At 42.7% G+C, this 14,635-nt stretch overlaps 1 protein-coding gene across 3 annotated transcripts; it reads left to right on the forward strand.

Annotated features, from left to right (window-relative positions):
* Positions 1-3,162: 3,162 nt before the first annotated feature.
* stmn4l (stathmin-like 4, like) lies at positions 3,163-13,860 on the forward strand. 3 transcript variants are annotated; one of them, XM_061708131.1, is made up of 7 exons: positions 3,163-3,186; positions 7,978-8,029; positions 8,937-9,032; positions 9,583-9,794; positions 9,904-10,056; positions 10,153-10,170; positions 11,488-13,860. In XM_061708131.1, the coding sequence occupies exons 2-7, from the start codon at positions 8,017-8,019 to the stop codon at positions 11,494-11,496; spliced, it is 501 nt and encodes a 166-aa protein (XP_061564115.1). In that variant the 5' UTR covers positions 3,163-3,186; positions 7,978-8,016; the 3' UTR covers positions 11,497-13,860. The 3 variants fall into 3 exon arrangements, with proteins under 3 accessions (XP_061564115.1, XP_061564107.1, XP_061564121.1); XM_061708123.1 differs by having other exon boundaries at positions 3,167-3,186; positions 7,984-8,029; XM_061708137.1 differs by having other exon boundaries at positions 3,167-3,186; positions 7,984-8,029; positions 9,586-9,794.
* Positions 13,861-14,635: the final 775 nt, after the last annotated feature.

The following is a 14,635-nucleotide window of genomic DNA, read 5'->3' on the forward strand; positions in this document are numbered from 1 at the left end:
GGGGACAGTACAGCTGGGGTGGCAAACCGGGGTGGTGGTCCCTCTGTTTAAAAAGGGGGACCGGAGAGTGTGTTCCAACTACAGGGGGATCACACTTCTCAGCCTCCCGGGGAAAGTCTACGCCAGGGTACTGGAGAGGAGATTACGGCCGATAGTTGAACTCGGATTCAGGAGGAACAATGCGGTTTTCGTCCCGGTCGTGGAACACTGGACCAGCTCTATACCCTCCGCAGGGTGCTCGAGGGTTCATGTGAATTTGCCCAACCAGTCTACATGTGTTTTGTGGATCTGGAGAAGGCATTTGACCGTGTCCCTCGTGCCATTCTGTGGGGGGTGCTGAGTGAGTATGGAGTCCGGGGCCCTCTACTAAGGGCTGTCCGGTCTCTGTATGATCGAAGCAGGAGTCTGGTTCGCATTGCCGGCAGTAAGTCAGACTTGTTCCCAGTGCATGTTGGACTCCGGCAGGGCTGCCCTTTGTCACCGGTCCTGTTCATAATTTTTATGGACAGGATTTCTAGGCGCAGCCAGGGGCCGGAGGGGATCCGGTTTGGGAACCTCAGGATTTCATCTCTGCTTTTTGCAGATGATGTTGTCCTGTTGGCTTCATCAGACCGGGACCTCCAGCATGTGCTGGGGCGGTTTGCGGCCGAGTGCGACGCGGCAGGGATGAGAATCAGCACCTCCAAGACCGAGGCCATGGTTCTCGACCGGAAAAGGGTGGCATGCCTTCTCCGGGTGGGTGGAGAAGTCCTGCCTCAGGTGGAGGAGTTCAAGTATCTCGGGATCTTGTTCACGAGTGAGGGAACGATGGAGCGTGAGATTGACAGACGGATCGGTGCAGCGTCCGCAGTAATGCGGTCGATGTACTGGACCGTCGTGGTGAAGAGGGAGCTGAGTCGAAAGGCGAAGCTCTCGATTTACCGGTCAATCTACGCCCCTACCCTCACCTATGGTCATGAACTTTGGGTAGTGACCGAAAGGACAAGATCGCGGATACAAGCGGCCGAGATGAGTTTCCTCCGCAGGGTGGCTGGACGCTCCCTTAGAGATAGGGTGAGGAGTTTGGTCACCCGGGAGGAGCTCGGAGTCGAGCCGCTGCTCCTTCACATTGAGAGGAGTCAGCTGAGGTGGCTTGGGCATCTGTACCGGATGCCTCCTGGACGCCTCCCTAGGGAGGTGTTCCAGGCATGTCCCTCCTCCCTAGGGAGGTGTTCCAGGCATGTCCCACCGGGAGGAGACCCCGGGGAAGACCCAGGACACGCTGGAGAGACTATGTCTCTCGGCTGGCCTGGGAACGCCTCGGACTCCCCCCGGAAGAGCTGGAGGAAGTGTCTGGGGTGAGGGAAGTCTGGGCATCCCTGCTGAGGCTGCTGCCCCCGCGACCCGGTAACGGAAAAGCGGGAGAAGATGAGTGAGTGAGTGAGTGACAATTAGTGCCACTGGACTAAATTATTAAAAAAAAGGCCTGGATAATCGAACTTACTGTATGTCACATTTCTTTTAGCGTACCCTACTGTTAGTTATAACCTACAAAATACAAGCAAAACAGTAAGAGTTAAAAGCTAACCTCAATGAAAAAAGCTAGCTAACATGCTAATTGGTTAGCTTGTCCAGCTAACCAAATAGAAATGAAGCTATTTTGAAGAATGTATTACCTCTGGCTCTAATATAAGAAAAACAACCATGTATAATGTTATATTAGCAAAAATGATAAGATATAACCTTATATTAGAAATGATAAAACATTCAGAAAATACTTACACTCCTTGTTCAAGTTTGCTTGTGTTTGACAGTTGACAGTTGATGCTACAGTTGGTTTGAGATTTCAAATTCTCAACATTCTAAACACTTAACAGTGGGAAGACACGCCCCTTTTACTGAACATTCGAAGCATTCTAAATGGGTTGCATCCCCCGCATTTTGCTTCATTACTCATTCCACAAATGGAGATTTCTTACAAGTTGTACCTCGTTGGAAAGGGGACTAATTGGGCCTTTTTTTGGTGTAAACAATACACCAACAGGTATTTCCAAAAGGGAGATGCACTTGATTGAAAAAAACATTTTCAAGCGTTTTTGGGTAATTTTGCCCTAAAATACTACTTGAAGCTCATTTTTCCCTAATAAAGAGTGGTTCTACCATCCCAGTAACCTTTCCATTGGATTCCTGGTGTCAATATTATGAGAAAAAGTGTGTTTGTTTGTCTTTCTAGGATTTATGGTTCAGAAGTTATGGAAATCTGCGTTTTTGCCATTTTAACAGGCAAAAATTCTAAATGGGTTCCAAAAAAGAACTTTCGGACCAATTTTTTTTCGGGCAACAAGCAAAAATTGTAAGCAAACACCTAAAGGATCCCAAAAAAACACGTTTCAGAAAAGAGTCCATCGGGTGCTCGGGAACCCCTCCTTCCTACTAGACTAAAGTGAAAATCTACTTGGAACAGGTGTAAATTGTTGTTTTTTCCAGTGATGAGTCTTGTTTTAAGTGTAGTGAGATTTTTTTTACTAAAATGAGACATTTTCACTAGAAATAAGACAAATATTCTTGTTAAGATTTTGAGTTTTTGCAGTGATCCCAATGCAGTGATTTTACTTATCCTGTGAAGGACAGAGTCATATTGATAATTTCAGAAAAGTGTTTTTTATTGTTGTGTTTTGATGTATTTGATGTAAGCCCAGTGGATATTTAAAGCTTACAGAAGGCTGCATTTAACTGCTGCTATGTCATTCCTGCAGTATTTCTGCAGGTGTTTTGGTCACTGCTATTATTTGTAATATATTATATTATTTGTAATCAGCACAAATTATCTGTCCCATATGATAAAATCCACCATCCCCCCTGATTTATTTTTTTCAACTCCAGTACTGGCTGTTTCTCTGCTGCTGAGGAGCAGTTTTAGAGTAAAATCCCCCTGATGAAGATGCTTCAGTAAACCGTGCAGAGGGTTCCTCTGAAGTAAACCCCCCCTCACACACACACACACACACACACACACACACACACACACACACACACACACACACACACACACACACACACACCTCTGTGGACCAATCAGAGCCCAGAGTCCCAGCCGGCCAATCAGAGCCCAGCGGGGTGATGTCATGCAGCGGCTGCTGTGTGGTGCTGAAGCTGCGGAGCTGCAGATCTTCAGAGAGCAGAGGAGAGAGCGGTTGCAGCTACAGGGTGAGTGTTTCTGCCTCCTTCCACTCATCCACTCACTTCTCCAATCAATCCTATCTCAACCTGCATGTTCTCCTCATCTCCTGTCTCTGCTGCACCTCTTCTTCTTCTTTGTTCTCATCTTGTTGCATCTCTGTAGACTGTTGTGCTCACTGATAGCGATGACATCATCGCTCCCACACCAGGTCCCATCTCTGCGTTTCCTCTCTCTGTTTGAGCACATTCCTGCTTTTTAAGTTGTCTTCTGCAGGAAAAACCGCCTTATTCTGTGCGGCTCTGCTGCTTTTTTTCCGTTGCTACAGTTTGAGTCTTTTTGTGTTTGTTCAGAATGAAGAGGCGGATAGAGAACATAGACTGCGTTTCCAGCATCAATAACCCTTTTAAAACCCGAATATTGGCAATAACCCGAATTTGCACGGCCATGAATTTTCTCATATTCAGGTTTTTAAAAACCCCAATATGAGCCCTGGGTTACTCCTTTTAAAACCTGAATATTGGGTCATGTAAACGCCAAACGGAATATCCCCATCAAACGGAACAGGAATTTGTTTTCTGCACATGCTCTGTTCACAAGGAATCCTGGTCTTTTGAGTCCAGGAAGTTCTTATAAACACGGAGAGACCAGGAGGAGACTAATCACTTAATAAATGTAATGAAGGATATGAACATTTCTGCATTTGTAGACGGTAGAAAGTACCGGGATAGAAGATTTACAAGAAGGTGAGAGAAAAGTTGCGCGAAGCAGCATTTGTTTTGAATTTGGATACAGGAAGAAGAAGCGGAAATGACGGTAATTGCGTCATCACGTTCTCCACGCGTCGCTGGTTTGATCCAGATATCCTGAATGATTAATTACCATGTAAACGGAATATTCTGAATGTTTCAGTAACCGGAATATTAGCAATAACCCGAATTTTGACTGCATGTAAACGTAGTCTTTGATATTTGTATGAAGCGATTAGAGGTCGGTAGCTTTAACAGACAGAGGTTGGTGTTTGTGCAGAATGACACTCTAGTTTGGATTATTCTAAAAAATAAATGACTTTTCTGGAAAACATTTCCAAAGTTGTGGTTCCTGGAGAAGCCGCTGCTGCAGATGCTGCAGGTCCTCCGGGCCACCGGGGGGCGCCCATGGCAGCTCAGCCTCCACCAATAAGAACATTGAGTGTGTTTGCATGGGAAGTTTAATTCCCCTTTAATTCAGAATTAGAATTAAATCCGATTTAAAATGAATAAAAATTACCCTGTAAACACCTAATTCCGAATGAAAATAGCCATTCCGAATTAAACTTAATTCCGAAATAAGTGGCTGGTTTATTCAGATTTTAAATCCGAATAGTGTGTACATTGTACATTGTGTACATTGTGAGCTTTTCAAAGTTGTAGCGGCTAAGTGGCTAAGTTAGTTTTTCTTCCGGTAGTTTAACTTCCGGTCCCCCCCCTATCCAATCAGAACCTTCCCAACCCCCAGACCTGGAGAGGAATTGGAGAAAGACCATCAAACGTGTTTTCCATGTAAACCTCAATTCAGAATTACTATTTCCATGTAAACTCGAAGGAAAATAGTTTAATTATGAATTATTTAATTCAGAATAATTAATTCCGAATTAAAAAACATCATGTAACCGTGGCCACTCAAGTTCTTCTGAAATAAAAGCTCAGATTCCCAGATCTGTGTTGGGACTCCAGGATTTGATCTTTATGAATCATTTGGAGTTTGCTGTCTTGAGTTATATCTCGCAGGTTTGAGATCATTTCTGAAATTTTTGTTCATGAAGTGAAAATTTCAGTTTTATTTTACAAAATGATCAAGCTGAATTTCTGACTTGTTTCTTGTAATGTTCTGAGAACATTATAAAGTCACACGTTCAGTTCTTGTACGTTTCTAGTCACAGTTAAAGATAAAACCTTTTATTGTACCTGATGAACCAGAGCTCTTAGAGGGTCTCAGGCCAAAATACTTTCTTTTTTTTTTATGAAATAGGAGCATCATAAAATGTATAAAATTAAAAGTATAAATTCCCGAGTTCTACAAATTTAATTTGTCAACTCCCGAATTCTTATTTTTTCCTCTCAGATATAAACAATTATTTGAAGTAATAGTCAACATTTATTAGGTTATTAATTTTTGTAATAGCAATAATTGCAATAATGTCTAATTTGTGGCAGGTTCCAACCACAGGTTAATTTGCACATTTTATTTATATTAGAAGAGGTCGTCACTGATAGGGTTTTATTTTCAGTGAACTTTTATGTATTTGTCCTGTTTCTTTATTTATCAGGTTGTATTTTTTTCTACTTTGTGATTTTATAAGCTAAGAAAACTTGAAGGTCAATGGTACTTTTACTGTTTGCACTGTTATCCCACTGTTTAAGCCATACAGTTTGAATAAATGTTGAATCTGTTCTTACATTTCAAACTCGTTTCATTCGAGTCATTACAGTTTTGCAGTACAGGTGTACTAATTTATTTGGTTTTTATTAATTCAATTTAATTGGTGTAGTTTAGTAGTTTAGAGCAGTGTTTTGGGGGCTCCAAAGACTGAATGTGGTGATAGATTTATAGTTAAAAAGGTGGAGTTAAATTGGTATTTTCTTTATCGTCATTTTTATCGTTATCGGGATAAATGCCAGAAATGATCGTGATAAATCTTTTAGTCCATACCACCCATCTGCACCCACGGAGCTGGGATCTGTGGTTTGTGGACGGGAGAGTGAGGGAAAGCTGTGTTAGTGAGGATGATTCAGGATGTGCTCCCCCACATGCCTGGCAGCTCTGACTCATTACTGGAACCTGCTCCAGTCTCAACACATAATGTGCTGCAAATGACTCACATGAGCTGAAAAAGCTGCTTCGTGAGCAAACTCTGACTCTTCAGTGTGAGTGGTAGTGTGGCCGAGGCGCGGGTTCAAACCTCTGATCTGCTGAGAATTGTACTTGGTATTGAGAATAAACCGTCTATTAAAGAGGAATTAAACTTCCCATTACTGGAAGCAGTCTGTAAAACGATAACTCCGATTTCTTGCTAAATCTATGAGTACAGTCGATCGCACAACAGCTCCTCCCCATTTTAGATGTTTTCTAGTGGCTCAAACTGAAAGTTTACGCTGACACTCAGTCTTTCTGCCACTCAGTCTTTCTGACACTCAGTCTTTCTGACACTCAGTCTTTCTGACACTCAGTCTTTCTGCCACTCAGTCTTTCTGACACTCAGTCTTTCTGCCACTCAGTCTTTCTGACACTCAGTCTTTCTGCCACTCAGTCTTTCTGACACTCAGTCTTTATTCACTCAGTCTTTCTGACACTCAGTCTTTATTCACTCAGTCTTTCTGACACTCAGTCTTTCTGACACTCAGTCTTTCTGCCACTCAGTCTTTCTGACACTCAGTCTTTATTCACTCAGTCTTTCTGACACTCAGTCTTTCTGACACTCAGTCTTTCTGACACTCACTTTTTTATGTTCATTTGTGAATTCAAAATTTGGTTTAATATCGTCAAATATCTGCAAGTTTATAAAGTATGTGTGTGTTTGTTTGTGTGCTACTTAAATGAAAAAATAAAACACACAATGAAACCCTCCGAATCACCAACATCTGTGACCATCTTCCTCTTTTAATTCTGCTCGTCTGTTTGTGCACGTCCACCCCCCTCCACCCCCTCCTTTCCTGTCCAGTGTTTTCTGCATCTTTTTTCTTGCATTTTTTTATGTTATCAGCTCCGAAATGAGGGGTTTTCTCTTTCTTTGTACATTTACAAGATTAAGAAATCTGTCCTTGTGTATCCAGACATGAATTTTTAACTACAATCCTCATGTGCTGTCATGCTGTCATGCTGTCCAGGGGTGGATCTATCAGGGGGGGGGCAATGGGGGCGAGGCCCCGTCTGTAATCTAATAGGCCCCTGAAGTTTTATTATTTATTAAGTAGCCTATATAGTTAAGTATGTTAAAATTTAACTTTACAGGACTGTCTCAGAAAATTAGAATATTGTGATTTTCTGTAATGCAATTACAAAAACAAAAATGTCATACATTCTGGATTCATTACAAATCAACTGAAATATTGCAAGCCTTTTATTATTTTAATATTGCTGATCATGGCTTACAGTTTAAGAAAACTCAAATATCCTATCTGAAAAAATTATAATATTCTGGGAATCTTAATCTTAAACTGTAAGCCATAATCAGCAATATTAAAATAATAAGGCTTGCAATATTTCAGTTGATTTGTAATGAATCCAGAATGTATGACATTTTTGTTTTTTTAATTGCATTACAGATCGTTGCTTTATCACAATATTCTAATTTTCCCAGACAGTCCTGTAATTCCTGTAGGTAATTATGCTATACGGATCTAGTTTTTATTTGTGTTTTATGTATTAAAATAAATAAATTGGTAGGGTCATGTGGCATTTTGAATGGAAAAATGGTTTACAATAAGGCTATGATGGGTAAATACATTTAGTCAGACTATGATGGGAATCACATTGGTTCTAGAATGAGTCCCAGCCTTGTAGCACACAGTCCACAGTCATTTCACACTAATTCCAGACCAGAAGCTGTTTCATAGTCCAGAAAGTGCTCAATGGCAGGGAGTGAAGTATTCAGGGATGTAACCTGGTGTATAGTTGATGGACACTCCAGCCAGAGATATAAAACACTGGAGTCAGTTAGAAACCACTCCTCAGACACTCCTCCGTCTACCAGGCCGGCGTCTTGCTGCTGCTCTCTACTGTCGTGTTAGTGTTGGTTCTGCAGGGATATTTCTGACCGGTTTTCCTGGTTCTGTCCTCAGGAACAGACGCTACCTCAGAGACGCACCAACAGCATCACCATGACTCTTTCAGGTAAGACTGTAGCCTCGCCTGAGGAGGGAACCTCTTCCATTTCACTCAGTACTCCAGTTGTAAAAAGAAATCAGGGGGGGTGGTGGATTTTATTATATGGGGACAGATAATTTGTGCTGATTCCAAATAATATAATATATTACAAATAATAGCAGTGACCAAAACACCTGCAGAAATACTGCAGGAATGACATAGCAGCAGTTAAATGCAGCCTTCTGTAAGCTTTAAATATCCACTGGGCTTACATCAAATACATCAAAACACAACAATAAAAAACACTTTTCTGAACTTATCAATATGACTCTGTCCTTCACAGGATAAGTAACATGGATCACTGCAAAAACTCACAATCTTAACAAGAATATTTGTCTTATTTCTAGTTAAAATGTCTCATTTTAGTTAAAAAAATCTCATTACACTTAAAACAAGACTCATCACTGGAAAAAACAACAATTTTCACCTGTTTCAAGTAGATTTTCACTTAAAATAAGTAGAAAAATCTGCCAGTGGAACAAGATTTTTTTGCTTGTAATGAGAAGATAAATCTTGTCCCACTGGCAGATTTTTCTACTTATTTCAAGTGAAAATTTACTTGAAACAGGTGAAAATTGTCAAATAAGTTATTTTTCTGGTGTTATTTTTCTGGTGATGACTCTAAATGTTGAAATAGCAGTAAAACCACATTCATTGATGAAATGACATAAGGGATGGAAAGGAGGGATGGCAGTTTTACAGGGGGGATGATTTGGACCGTTTTTATTTCAGGGGGGGATGATTTGGACCGTTTTTATTTCAGGGGGGATGATTTGGACCGTTTTTATTTCAGGGGGGATCTCATCCCCCCTCAACTCCAGTACTGGTGTCACTGCTCTGCAGTCTGAACAGTTTCTGCTCTGCACTCCTCCAGCATACAGAGAGAAGATGCGAGAGCTCCCCCTGGTGTCTCTCTTCTGCTCCTGCATCCTCCCTGTACCCCGAGAACCAGCGGCTCACAAGACAGAAGGTCAGCAGCTCACCTGTACTTACTGGAAATGTTTTTACACAATACAATTGAAGAGAAAAGATGTAACATCGAGATTGGGTTTATCTGAATACCTGAAATTCAATTCAATTCAATTCAATTTTATTTGTATAGCAGAAAAGATTTTGCACACCCACTTTTTCAGTTTTTTATTTGTTAAAAAAGTTTGAAATATTCAATACATTTCGTTCCACTTCATGATTGTGTCCCACTTGTTGATTCTTCACAAAAAAATTCAGTTTTATATCTTTATGTTTGAAGCCTGAAATGTGGCAAAAGGTCACAAAGTTCAATGGGGCCAAATACTTTCACAAGGCACTGTGGCTTAATATTTTTTTTAAGGCATAAATATTATAAACTCATTAATTTTCAAATAAAAACACTCCTAAATTTCAAGTATTTTTGTGCTGTTTCAGGCCTGCAGCCCCTACTAAAACCTTTAGTTGATGGGATATACATGCATGTTAGTGTTGTAGCGGTGAAGGAGCTGTTAGAGCGTGATCTCAGTCCGTGCTGTGTTGTTGTGCTGCAGCAGCAGGGGTGGTGGACCTGAACCTGTGCGACATCAGGGACATGGAGGTGATAGAGCTGAGTAAGCGGGCCAGCGGCCAGGCCTTCGAGGTGATCCTGAAGCCCCCCACCTTCGACGGGGGCCCCGAGCTCAGGGCCACCACCCCGCCGCGCCAGAAACCCTCGCTGGAGGAGATCCAGAAGAAACTGGACGCTGCTCAGGAAAGGAGGAAGGTGTGTACATGGCCGGATGAAGAGTAGACATTAAAACATGAGCAGGACGGATGCATCCCGGCCTTCCAGGTAGTAACTTCTTCCAGGGAGTAACTTCCTGCTCTCTCAGTTCCAGGAGGCGGAGCTGCTGAAACACCTGGCTGAGCGGAGGGAGCACGAGCGGGAAGTTGCTCAGAAAGCTTTGACCAAAGAGCGTCAGGAGCACCGCGCCGACGCCGACAAGGAGCGGCGGCAGATGCACCTGAGCACCTCGCAGGAGGAGGTGAGGGCCCCACCCCGACACTAGGAGGTTCATCACAGTCAGCGTCACGGAGATGAATACTAACCCCACTCTCTGCTGTTTCTGTTTGTGTTTCAGGACAAGCACAAAGTGGAGGTGAGGACCAGTGGGCAGAGTGAAGGATTCTGGGTAGTGGCACATAGCCTATTGTGAAGCGTTAACGACAATAACAAAAAATATAAAAATGAACGATTTGGAAGCTGAAAGTTTACGCTGCCACTCAGTACACAGTAGACCAGGAGCCGCCACAGTTTCAGTAACTTGTGTTCTTAGCCGTTGAACTCGTGTTCAAGTCAAAAGAGCCACGTAGGCCTAACTGCGTTTCAGTCCAAAGTGTGTAGGGATGGAGAAAAAGTATGAAGTCATGGGTTAGACTGGTATTAGTTAAAACATCCACAAGACAGATTGTTTGAGACAGTCACAACTTGGTATGGCCACTGTGGATCAGAATGCAAATAACATGCCAAAAAATCTATCTATTAGGAAAAAAAAGGTGAAAACACTCAATGAAAAGAGTTTTAAAAAACCACAAAATGAAGACTGGGTTATCTAACTCCCAGTTTATGATTTTTGGGAAAACTGCAGCATGCAAGTTGTTCAGAGTGTTGGGTTAGTGCAGGGCAGGGGTCGGCAACCCAAAATGTTAAAGAGCCATATTGGACCAAAAACACAAAAAACGAATATGTCTGGAGCCGCAAAAAATGAAAAGTCTTGTATAAGCCTTAGAATGAAGGCAAATGGCGAAAGGTGAAATGTCAAGAAAAAAGTTCAAATGTTGAGAAAAAAGTTGAAATGTCGAGGAAAAAGTCGAAATATTGAAAAAAAGTCGAAATGTCGAGAAAAAAGTCAAAATGTCAAGATTAATGTTGAAGTACAATCTTGAGAAAAAAGTCGAAATGTCGAGAAAAAAGTCGAAATTTTGAGAAAAAAGTCAAAATTTCGAGAAAAAAGGCGAAATGATGTCGAGAAAAAAGTCGAAATGTCAAGAAAAAAGTCAAAATGTTGAGAACAAAGTCGAAATGTCGAGGAAATAGTCAAAATTTCGTGAAAAAAGTTGAAATGTCGAGATTAACAAGGAAAGGAAAAAGGAAGAAAAAAAGAGACAAAAAGGAAAAAAGAAGAAAAAAGAAAAAAAAGAAAAAAAGAAGAAAAAAAGGAAAAAAAATGTCAAACATTTTTGAAAAAGCTCCAGGAGCCACGAGGGCGGCGCTAAAGAGCCACATGCGGCTCTAGAGCCGTGGGTTGCCGACCCCCGGTCTAGGGGTTACCCAGGAACTCATATGACATCAAGCGCATGTCGTGTTTAAACCTGCTGAGCTCTTACGTATCTCCATCTGCATCCTCTACATGTGGATTTGACAGCATTGTTGTGTTCTGAAGGCTGTGTGGCTCATCTCTCTGCTCTCTCTCCAGGTGTCTTGATGGCCTGATCACAACACAAGCTGAACATTATTTGGAAGCCATTTTTGAGGGCTGTTGAGCTGATTGATGCGCCGGGAAGCTGGCGCTGCTCTGACTGACAGGAAGTGACTGAAAAGAGTGAGAGAAGAAGAAGAAGCGACACAGGAGGAAGAGGAGGAGAAAGACTGAGGCCGAGTCTGACCTGAGCCGAACCTCCTCTGTACAACCAGGAGTCTTATCAACGAGATGAACTCTTCATAACATGATGCAGCGCTGCAGTTTCAGGCATCACTAGATCGTCTGCCAGGTCTTCTTACTGTGCTTTGTTGCTATGCCGATGGTGCCATTGTGCTCATGTCTGCGTGTGTGTGCGTGAGGCTGCGTATGCACAAATACCAACCGTATCCGAATCAGAGCTAACGAGAGCTGGACCAGATCCTGATTCACCTCAGGAAACGGCAGCGTTCAGGCTGAGACTCTGAAAAACAGAAGCTGAGGTAGAAGCATGGACTGGACGGAGACACGCAGTCTTTATGACGTGGATTTGTTAGAAACCCGTGTGAAATGGCTCCACCTGCTGGACGTTTGTAATCACTATGTTCATGTAGCTCCTCAGAGACACCTAGTGGCTGTTGGAGGTACTGTAGAACAGAAGCAACTAAAAAAGAGAAGTTCACGAAACATCTGAACTGTTCCAAGATAATTCAACAGTAGCAGGTATTACTTGGGTGGGGGGGAGTTAGCATGGCAGACCAAGGCAAGGGTGAGGCAAAATACCACCATTTACCCTGCGTTCACACTGAAAGCGTCAAAAATCTCCTTACGCCAGCATCTCGCTGTTTGGAGCGTTCACACTGAAAGCTGCTGCACCGTTGACGGCGGCAGTGGGCGGGGCTAAAGCTGCAGTGGGCGGGGCTAAAGCTGCAGTGGGCGGGGCTAAAGCTGTGCTGCAGAACTGGAGGGAACAGTGGGAACAGCCACATATAGCTGCACATCTTCAGTTTCCTATTTCACCATAGATCACACTTTGGGCCACCTTCTTTATATTTTAGCGTTATTTCCGAGTAGATAAGAGTGAGTTTGATGCTCCTTAACAAGTTTGGTCTGCGGATCAACATCAACCGCCAACGAGCCCTTGCTCCCGGTTGCGTCACACCAACGCAGAGCCTACGGCGTAGTGTACGCGGCGACGCACACGTACACTACGCCATCGATTTAACGTGGAACCATAATTCAGGCTTGAAGCTGCAGTCTGGCTGCGGATTTAGTCATGATGTTTAAACTGTGTTTTGTGATTAATAAGCACGGTTTTTAATTATTTTGCGTTGGATCAATGTAGAAAATAAAATCGTTGGGACCATTCAGCTCCTCAACCATCAGTTAGTGTTTCACATGAGGTAAAAACGTCAGTCAAATCAGCAAAAATGTCAGGATGAAATATATTAATTCCTGATAAAATAAGTTTGTTAGTGCACAGCTCTGCTCCTGTACGCATATGAATGAGTGAACGTTTGTGTGAACATGAAAGTACAATCTGCATTGAGGCTTCTCGCTTCGGGAATCCTGGTCTGTGATTGGACGCTGCCTCGGCGTCAACGCTGCTCATTTGCATAAAGTTCAGATTTTTCAACTTCAAATTGACGCGCTGCTCCGGCTGCTCCGGCTGTTCCCGACGCCTCCGCTGCTTCTGCTGCTTCTCGACGCGCGTTTTCATAGAAAATGAATGGTGCCGGCTGCCTATGACGCCCGTGACGCTTTCAGTGTGAACGCAGGGTAAGATTAGTGTCATTATCAAGTGACATAATCTGTAAAATGGTCATCCAGACTTTAGGAGGGAGCCCACATAAACTGGCACCAGTCCGGCAACCAGACTGGTTGTGTGGAGGCATTTGCTTCTGAATCTCTTAGTACCGCCTCCTGGAAATCATCAAGTGCAATCCAGAGGATACAGAATTACTCTTTGTACCCAAGAGTAGAATAATTTTCATAGTTTACTAGGCCAAAGTCAAGAAGGAGTCAACCACTCACTCCAGACAAGTCCACCCTGTACAATCAGAAGTCCAGCTTCTATTTTTCAGATTCTGTGCTTGGGTTTATGTGGAACAATCAAGAATTTGTACCAGAATTAGTGCTAACGTGTGAATGTGAACTGGGTGAGGAACAAGGTGGCGTCACTGAACGAGATGTTTCTCTGTTATGTTGACGGTAAACTGCTGTAACATTCGCTACAGAGCAGGATTACGGCACCACCACCATGCTGAGTGAATGAATGTGTTCAGTGTTTACAACTGCTTTTCACCGGCTATATCATTGTCAAATGTCAGGATGTGTTGACGATGACGATGTACACAAATCACACTATATTTTAACTCAAAAATAAAACATGAGACACTTTGCTTCTTTGTTCAGTTTCTATTTATTGACTCCACTCTGTGTGTTTATTGTGAAATCATGTTTTTGATTAAACAGAATTGAACAGAATTATTGTGAGCTAATGCTATTCAGCATTTTTTGCAGCAAGATGTAGAATATCTTCAATAAGTCTGTTGTGGAGAGTTCAGTCACATCTGCAGTATCTGTTGGGGAGCAGCATCAGAACCAGACTCTTAAAGAATCTGAACCAAGTGATACAAACAGTGACATCCACTGCCAATCCAGGAAGCAAGAACACACGGAGGCCTCACGTCAAGCACTGGAAATCTGCAACAAAAACCACAAACGAAGACCAAAACAAGAGCAGCGATCGACCCAAATCTTGAGATCTGATCACAGTCTAAGCTAAGCTACCGCTAACTAACCCCAAAAACTACAGAGCAAGCATGCAGGTGAACAAGCCAGTGTGTATGTCTATGTGCGTGTATGTATATGTCTGTGTGTGTTTGCGTGTATGTGTGTGTATATGTATGTGTATACATGCGTGTGTGTGTGTGTGTGTGTGTGTGTGTGTGTGTGTGTGTGTGTGTGTGTGTGTGTGTGTGTGTGTGTGTGTGTGTGTGTGTGTGTGCGTGCGTGAGCGTGTATATGTATGTGTGGCTAAGTGTGTCTGTGTGTGTGTGTGTGTGTGTGTGTGTGTGTGTGTGTGTGTGTGTGTATGCATATGTGTGGCTATGTGTGTGTATGTGTGCATGTATATATGTGTGCATGTTTACCGGAGTCAAAT

This window comes from Cololabis saira, chromosome 2, assembly GCF_033807715.1.
Source record: "Cololabis saira isolate AMF1-May2022 chromosome 2, fColSai1.1, whole genome shotgun sequence".
NCBI classification, from domain to species: Eukaryota; Metazoa; Chordata; class Actinopteri; order Beloniformes; family Belonidae; genus Cololabis; species Cololabis saira.

Coding starts and splice junctions, on each gene's coding strand:
- stmn4l (XM_061708131.1), top strand. Junction 9,033..9,582: donor AGCGGCTCACAAGACAGAAG/GTCAGCAGCTCA, acceptor GTTGTGCTGCAG/CAGCAGGGGTGGTGGACCTG. Junction 9,795..9,903: donor CTGCTCAGGAAAGGAGGAAG/GTGTGTACATGG, acceptor CTGCTCTCTCAG/TTCCAGGAGGCGGAGCTGCT.